Source organism: Selaginella moellendorffii, unplaced genomic scaffold (genome assembly GCF_000143415.4).
Source record: "Selaginella moellendorffii unplaced genomic scaffold, v1.0 SELMOscaffold_53, whole genome shotgun sequence".
NCBI lineage: Eukaryota > Viridiplantae > Streptophyta > Lycopodiopsida > Selaginellales > Selaginellaceae > Selaginella > Selaginella moellendorffii.
In genome coordinates, this window is record NW_003314314.1 from 878,312 (window position 1) to 886,255 (window position 7,944).

The following is a 7,944-nucleotide window of genomic DNA, read 5'->3' on the forward strand; positions in this document are numbered from 1 at the left end:
TTCTGGCCAGCGTTTGCGAGTTATATGTAATGACGCCGATTCCAGCAACAAGGTGTTTTGGCTCTGATATGATCTAGCTCGATTTCTCGTTGTTTTTCCTTCTTTTCTAACTCCCTTTTCATTTCAGCAACCTGGTAAACACGCGAAGTTGAAAGCTACGAAGAGCGAAAAGGAAAAGAGTACCCGTATGTTGTCCTCCATAAGCTGTTTGAGGTAGTCTTTCTTATGTTGGATTCGTCCCATGTCATGGTTTATAGAATGTGGAGCAAATCTGTCACAAAGTTTCCACCTAAACGATGAAGAAAATGGAGAGATCTGGATTTCCTACTTGCTTAGGTACTCGTTGTAGCAATTCAAGTCGTGATCTTCGTGGGCTCTGCGGATCCTCTCGGACTCTTTGATCTTAAGTTGCTCTTCCATGCAACCTTTGAGCTCCTGCCTGGAAAAACGCTTGGACAAACTTCTTCCCTGGGGAAAAAGAATGAAATTCTCACTTACTGACGCCTCCTTGTCTCGTCCCGGTTTGGCGAAACCCGCTGCTTCACCTCCGCCTCCTTCATGTAATACTTCTCCTGCTGGATCTTGAGGAGCTCCAACTGATCGTGGTACTCCTTGTCGATATTCTGCCAAACCAGAGGAAAATTTTCGACGATGATCGCGCGAGAAACAGACACTCACCTCTTCATTCTTGGCGTAGGCGATGGCCGATCGAGGCCGCCTGTTGAGAATGCTCTGCCGGCAAGGCAACATCGCTAGAGGATCCTCGATTCCTTCTCCTTCCTCCACGCGGCGCTATAGAAACCCTATCCTCCCGCCCATGCGCCCTAAAATTTCCCCCCCTCGCTGCTCAATGCTCTCTTCGTTCGCTCTTCTCAACGATCTTCTCCTCCATTCGACCAAGAGACGCTGCGTCACAGAATTAGGGCTTACAAGACCGCGACACGTGTCAACTAACTGCTTAATGTCATGAGCCCGGGAAAATCGTACGGCACTGCCCACGTTTTCCATTCGAATTTGCACGGAAGGAAATCTAGGGCTTTTCGTTTAGGTTTATTGTAGGCGAGCAAGGGGCCCGCGGCGCCCATCGCCAGGAGCGCCAGGTTTGCAGCACAAATCACTCGTTTTCTTCGATTTCGCTATTCGCTAGGCTGTCGGCGGCAGCACATTTGATCGCATTAAGCGACAAGAGCGAGTGTTGACTTCGATTCTTGTGAGAATTGTGCCAATCGCTCTCTCCTGCCACTGCAAGCCATAGATTTTCTCGAGTTTCTAGTGATTTCTTCCCTTTCCCAGTGGGCCATGCGTTTCTTCCTGCGATGATTGCTACCATTCGACAAGCTGATGCGTTTCTTCGTCTTCCATTTTGTCACTCTCGGCTTTTAGCAGCGCCTGCAAACACGTTTCCTTGTGCGTGTCTTTTGTCCGAGGTTCATGCTCAAGGACTTGGTTTTACCAGGCCTCTCACTGCTAAGAGGGAGGATCGAGAGAGTCGTGTAGCCGCTAGAGTGGGCGATCAAGGCCGGGTGATGGCCATCGTTAGCGTTCCTCCGCCGGGATACAGGGCCAATGTCGGTGTTTGTCTCATCAACAAGAAAAACCAGGTGAAAACTCGCGCTTTGGATCGTTTGTTTCTTTCAGAGACTTACTTCTTGTCCAGGTCTTTGTTGCGAACAGGCTCGATGTTCCTGGATCCTGGCAAATGCCTCAGGTATGAGATCGTTTTTTCTTTCCTCCCTTCTGATCGTAGCTAGATCTTTTCTTTTTCGATAGGGAGGTGTTGACAAGGGGGAGGAGCCGCGAGAAGCTGCGATCCGAGAGCTACGAGAGGAGACTGGAGTTACTTCAGTGGAAGTTCTTGGAGAGGTGAGTCAAAAGAACGATGTTTATCCTCCTTTTTCATTTATGCTTCTCGCAGGTTCCAGAGTGGCTGACTTACGACTTTCCTCCCGATGTGAAAGCGAAGATCACACGGCTCTGGGGAAAAGAATGGACGGGTCAAGCACAGAAGTGGTAAACTTCGTCTCTACGTGGTTCCTGAGACGAGACATTTAGTTTGTTTTGCTTCGACAGGTTTCTCTTCAGATTTACTGGAGACGAGAGTGAGATTGATCTTGCTGGTGATGGCAAAGAGGCTGCTGAATTTGCCGAGTGGAAATGGCTGCCAGTTCCAGATGTAATCCAAGCTGTAAGATCTCAAAAATCTCTCCTTTCTCGAAATCTCTCGTGGCTTTTAAATGTCTGTGTTCTTCCAGGCCGTAGAGTTCAAGAAGCCAGTCTACGAACAAGTATTCAAAGTTTTCACGCCGATGATCCAGGCCTAGAAGAAAAGCATTTTTCTAATGAATGCCCTCGCGTACGTTCAAGATTTTGCCGCGTGGCAGATTTTCATCCGTCGATGTAGCTCTTTAAGAATAAAAAAGAGTTTGGTTCTTCTTCTTTTCCATGAACCCTAAAACGAACTCTATGGTGTAGGTTTTGTGGAGCTCGCGCTTCTCTGCGGCACACTGCGATGGCGCTGCGGCTCCAATCTTCCTCCGGGGGCGCCGAGCGTCCCTCAAATGTAAGTCTGAGCTTGAATCGATTGGAAGGATTGACGATTCTCCTCTGCCGCCACAGTCTGATTCGCAAGACAAAATACCGGCATTCTCCGTTGTCCGGAAGAAGACGCCCTTTCAGAAGCACAGGGAAGAAGAGGAGGCTAAGAAGAAGGTATGAAGAAGTGATTGGGAGTTTTGATTGTTTCATCTTTCTTTCTTTTTATTCTCTCGATTGTAGCGTGCCGACGAAGAAGCTGCCCGTCTCTACGAAGAGTTTGTCGAGTCGTTCAAGGCTGATGACACTCCAGGCAGCAAAGCGTTTGTTCGCGGTGGAGTTATGAATCCAAACGAACGAGTAAAGGCCACCTCGGAAAAGGAGAGAGACAAGAGTAGCTCGGAGAGTATGTTGCCTTGTTTCTCCTAGTTCTCGAATTTTGATCGTGTTTTTTATGGACTCACAGGTCCTGTGACGAGAGTGCCTTCCTCCGCAAAAAAACCTGGCAGCAGGTATAATTTCTAGTCACAAGTTTCTTCTTCTTTGCTCAAAGGTTTCTTTGTTTTTGATTCCTCCAGGTATGTGCCATCTTTCATTCCGCCTGGATTGGCAGCAAGTGTAAATAAGGACAAGGAATCTGACAAGAAGGTACATGTTGATTACAGGTTTTTGATAAATGAACTGAAGAGCCTCATTCTCTTATCAACTCAAATTTGCACGTTACTTTAGAAGGATGAAGAGAAAGCCAAGGAAAAAGATCGTGGCAAATCCCGCAACATAGATAATTTTATGGAAGAGCTGAAAAAAGAACAAGAAATGAGGGAGAAGCGCCATCAAGACCGAGAGCATCGACAACGAGATGGAAAACCACGAGGCACTTCAACGGTAGTTATATACTATATAGCTTTCAGTTGGTCCGCGCTCGCTTGGGGCCAACATCGTCCTGCAAAAGCTAAACGTTTTCGTGAATAACCGGCTTACCTTCTGTGTCCAGCCTCCCAGTCGTTTCGACGAGCTTCCCGAAGAAGATCCGAACGGCAAGCTTCCTGGATCGTTTGATGATGGTGATCCACAGACGACCAATCTCTACGTTGGAAATCTCTCACCGCAGGTAAAGCTTCTATGTTTTCTCGTTCTCTCTCTTGATATATATATATATGCACTGGTTTCAGGTCGACGAAAACTTCCTGCTGAGGACGTTCGGTCGTTTTGGACCAATTGCCAGCGTCAAGATTATGTGGCCACGAACAGAAGAGGAAAGAAGAAGGCAGCGTAATTGTGGATTTGTTGCTTTTATGAACAGGGGTGAAGCTCAAGCTGCAAAAGACGAGATGCAAGGTTGAGAAGTTTTTCTTCTTCATTCTTTCCTGATTATTTTGTTTGTAGGTGTTGTTGTATACGAGTATGAGTTGCGCATCGGCTGGGGTAAAGCTGTCGCCCTTCCAGCCCAGGCTCTTCCTGCTCCTCCTCCTGGCCAAATGGCTATACGGTCGAAAGAGGTACGATGGTTTTTTGCAATCGAAAGTTTTGTAGAGACGTCGCTTTGCAGGGCGGTGCCACAGCTGATGTTGCATGGTCTGGCCCAGGGGCTCCTTCTGCCGTTTCAGTTAATACTCAAAATGCTGAAGTGGTAAGCTTTTTAAAGCACTTGCTTCCTTATCAAGACAATGTTTTTGTAGGTGCTGACACCCAACGTTCCTGATATTGAGGTGGTTCCACCGTCAAACAGTCATCTTCGACATGTTATAGATACCGTGGCTATGTATGTTCTTGACGATGGCTGTCCTTTCGAGCAAGCCATTATGGAAAGAGGCCGTGGTAACACTTTATTTAACTTTTTATTTGATCTGGGATCCCCCGAGCACACATACTATGTCTGGCGACTCTATTCTTTTGCTCAGGTATGGCTTACTGGGGTGGGGTTTATAGTTTTCATTTTCTTGAGCTTTTTCATGCCTGGTTATGATTGCTGGACAATCTGACGAGTAGTTTCTTATATGAAATGTAGGGAGACACACTTCAAAGATGGAGGACAGAGCCTTTCATCATGATCACGGGTAGTGGGCGGTGAGTGTTGTGTTTTTCTTTCTCCTCTTTTTTTATCTTCTCAAGTCCGTTTGGACTCGCTTATAGAGCTCCATTGGATTATCTTTGTTCTCTTAGTGTTGGTAGTATTGGATACACGAGGGAGTGAATATTTTTGCTGTTTCTGATGGATTTAATTGTTCAGATGGGTTCCTCCTCCGTTACCTCAGCAAGATGCTGTAAGAAGTCCCGAGCATGAGAAAGCATCAACTTTTGCTGCTGGCAGAGTCAGGGTAAGACCTCTAATTTTCCTCGTTTTTTTTTCTTGCTTCTAAGGTTGATTTACAGAGAGATACGTTTGAAAGATCACTCGCGGATGCCCAACGTGACGAGTTTGAAGATATGCTACGTGCTTTGACGCTTGAAAGAAGTCAAATAAGAGATGCAATGGGTTTTGCTCTTGACAACTCTGAAGCTTCTGGAGAGGTATGATTTGGTGTTTCTCTGGGAAAAAAAAAAAAAAAAACACTTGCAGGTGGTTGATGTCTTGACGGAGTCCCTTACAATCAAGGAAACACCAATTCCGACTAAAGTGGCGAGGCTTATGCTCGTATCTGATATACTACATAACAGCAGTGCTCCGGTGAAGAATGCATCGGCTTATCGCACCAATTTTGAAGCTCGGCTACCAGATATTATGGAGAGTTTCAATGACTTATACCGCAATATAACAGGACGAATAACAGCCGAAGCACTGAAGGTAATGTGCATCATATTTGTTCGTGAACGCTGACTAACTATACATACGTATATCTCGTGCAGGAGCGCGTGCTGAAAGTCTTACAGGTTTGGGCGGACTGGTTTTTATTTACGGATGCCTACGTAAATGGATTAAGAGTCACTTTTCTACGCTCTGGAAGCTCTGGTGTTCCTGGCTTCCATGCTCTCTGTGGAGATGCTCCACCAGCTGGACTGGAAGATGAGCAGAGTATGGACGAAGAAAGAGTTCATGAAGCCGCTCTTGCGGTTTGCCAAGGAGAGCCTGCAGCCGAGTTGATGAGCCTGCCCTGTGCGGAACTAGAAAGAAGATGCCGTCACAATGGTCTATGCATACGAGGAGGGAAAGGGATCATGGTGGCCCGGCTATTAAATCTGGAAGAGTCCGAGAAACAGAAGGCTGGGAATGGAAGAAACGACTTGCACAAGGCTGCGAGGCAAAGGCCGGTCAAGCGTTTCGATGATGATCCTGCCGATACGCGGAAGAAAACCATCTTGCCTGCTTCAAAGTGGTCGAAAGAGGATGACGGCAGTGAAGAGGAAGATAGAAACGATGGAAGGGTGGGGTATTCGTCCGGAGACGAAGTGTTCGAGAGGCGCATGGACAACGATGGAAGAATAGACGAAGAAAGAAGGCAAGTCACTCTCTGTTTTTCTTCACTTGGTACTGACTGATCGACTTCGCTTTGTAACAGGCAAAAGTTGAGAAGGCTGGAGGTGTCGGTGATGGAGTACAGGGACTCGCTAGAGGAGAGAGGCTCGAGAAACGTGGAGGAGATCGAGAGGAAAGTAATGCAACACAGGAAAAAGCTGGAGTCAGATATTGGCGTGGAGGATTCTTCCCGAGGCTCTGGTAAGAAAGATTCACATTTTATAGTTCTCCAGTCTCTTAGACCATCAAAACTTGTAGATCGAAACGAGAGGAGGGACGTCTTCTCCAGGAAACGAACCAGGAGCCGGAGCCGCAGCCGGAGTCCTCCAATGCGCGGCAAGGATAGATCGAAAGAAAGGGAGCGAGGTAGCAAAGATAGAAGGGAGAGAGATAGAAGAGCAAGAAAGTGAAGGTTGCTTGCTTGCTTGCTTCATTATAAAGTGGGCTTTGTCCAGAAATTCTTTTAAGTCACTAAGCTTAGAACGATCTTGATCATTCGAGTTGGCTGGGAACCGTGCTCGATCATGATTGCTCGATTCAACCAAGGCTAGTTTGGGCGATCTAGAAAGCTCAAGATCTCAAGCTTGGCTAGTACTTAGAAGTTTCTTCTGGCAGTGATGGCTTGATCTTGAGCTTGAGAGCGTTCCGGGCTGATAGAGCCAGCTCTTTCTCCGCGCCGCTGAGGCACCGGCCATAGCTGCGAAGGTAGTAAACGCAGCTGCGATGGCAAGAGCAGTCATCGTCACCGAAGCAGTAGTGGACACTCTCCTCCCGAGCTGCTGTTTGGACTGAGAAAATGAGGAAGATCGCCACGACCAACATCGAGATCTTGACCATCCTAGCCTTCAACATCGCCATTCCTGGTGGAAACCTTCTCCCTGGAAAGAAGAAAGAACAAGAGAGGCTCGCTCGAAGTTCACACTAATCTTCTCCTTCGAAACTCTCGAATCAAAAAGAAAGAAAGAACACTCTCTACTTTTATGGTCCTAGTGGTGTATCCACCGCATCAAAGCACCAAAACTGTGGATCCTGGGAAGAAACTTTCACCTGTTCCAGAGATTTAATACTCTTCCAGCCGAGTAATCGTCTTCCAGCTCAAGAGAAATCTCTTGACAGGTGCTGCAAGAAGACAAAAGAAAACGATGTGTCACACTATAGTCTTTGCAGGCCGTCACAATCTATGCTAGCTCCACGCTGTTCCGAAGTTTTCCAAGAGCTCGAGATATTTGGCTGGGCGATAAGGAAATCTTCGGGGAGTTAAGTTTGCGTTGCTTTGCTGGTTGGATTTGGTCGCTTCGATTTTGGGAATTCACAGAAGGAAAACATTACATAACTTAAAGTAAGCAAAAACTCAAAGATGTTTCCAGTGAAGAACTTCCTTGTCGCAAGTTCTCTCATCCGTCGTGGACGCTTCCATTTGCGTGTGTAGCTCTCTCCATAGAAAGTTCAGCGGTACGGCAGAGCACTGAAATTATGTTAAGTGACGGCGTCTCTCTTGTTTTCTGCTGCACTGTAGCTTTGCAGCTGCTGATCCATTCCCTGCATATGTCCTGGCCAGTCTTGATAATCCTCCGTGACTTGTTGAAAACCAAACATGCGTTCTTCTTCGAGTGACAGTAAACCAGGATTTGGCTGCTCGACTTCTAATTCTTCGTCTTGCTCGACAATCCTTACATCATCCATGGCGGCGATGCAATGAAAAGAAGGACCATCTCTTCCGAGCTCTAGATCAAAGTAGCCATGAGATTCCAGAAATCATCACCTAGGAAACAAAGCCACGTTGAGTTCATTGTGGAGATTCAAATACAAAAACCTGGACTTACTTCACAGCAATATGCTTGAAGCCGTACTTAATCCAAATAACATCAAACTATTCCCAGAGTGCTGCTTGCCTGTAGAGACGTTCACAATGCTGTGAGCTTCTTAATTTCTATTCAAGTTGTTAAAATATTTAATAT

General features: G+C 46.6%; 3 protein-coding genes across 4 annotated transcripts; 2 read left to right on the forward strand and 1 right to left on the reverse strand.

Moving 5' to 3' along the window:
• Positions 1-20: 20 nt before the first annotated feature.
• LOC9636220 lies at positions 21-760 on the reverse strand. Its single transcript, XM_002982359.2, has 5 exons — positions 679-760; positions 499-623; positions 329-439; positions 184-271; positions 21-131 (listed from the first exon to the last, which is right to left on the reverse strand). Exons 1-5 carry the CDS (start codon positions 748-750, stop codon positions 21-23), a joined length of 507 nt encoding a protein of 168 aa, XP_002982405.1. The 5' UTR covers positions 751-760.
• A 283-nt stretch (positions 761-1,043) lies between these two features.
• LOC9660900 (nudix hydrolase 25) lies at positions 1,044-2,439 on the forward strand. Its single transcript, XM_002982246.2, has 6 exons — positions 1,044-1,601; positions 1,658-1,708; positions 1,771-1,863; positions 1,916-2,010; positions 2,071-2,185; positions 2,253-2,439. The coding sequence occupies exons 1-6, from the start codon at positions 1,317-1,319 to the stop codon at positions 2,319-2,321; spliced, it is 708 nt and encodes a 235-aa protein (XP_002982292.2). The 5' UTR covers positions 1,044-1,316; the 3' UTR covers positions 2,322-2,439.
• A 16-nt stretch (positions 2,440-2,455) lies between these two features.
• LOC9636221 (protein RRC1) lies at positions 2,456-6,481 on the forward strand. Of its 2 annotated transcripts, none has more exons than XM_024687384.1 (18): positions 2,456-2,560; positions 2,617-2,709; positions 2,776-2,938; positions 2,999-3,044; positions 3,111-3,180; positions 3,262-3,417; positions 3,527-3,643; positions 3,705-3,870; positions 3,919-4,031; positions 4,082-4,162; positions 4,212-4,433; positions 4,541-4,599; positions 4,763-4,850; positions 4,906-5,043; positions 5,093-5,317; positions 5,380-5,969; positions 6,030-6,187; positions 6,245-6,481. In XM_024687384.1, exons 1-18 carry the CDS (start codon positions 2,510-2,512, stop codon positions 6,394-6,396), a joined length of 2,688 nt encoding a protein of 895 aa, XP_024543152.1. In that variant the 5' UTR covers positions 2,456-2,509; the 3' UTR covers positions 6,397-6,481. The 2 variants fall into 2 exon arrangements, with proteins under 2 accessions (XP_024543152.1, XP_024543153.1); XM_024687385.1 differs by having other exon boundaries at positions 3,265-3,417.
• Positions 6,482-7,944: the final 1,463 nt, after the last annotated feature.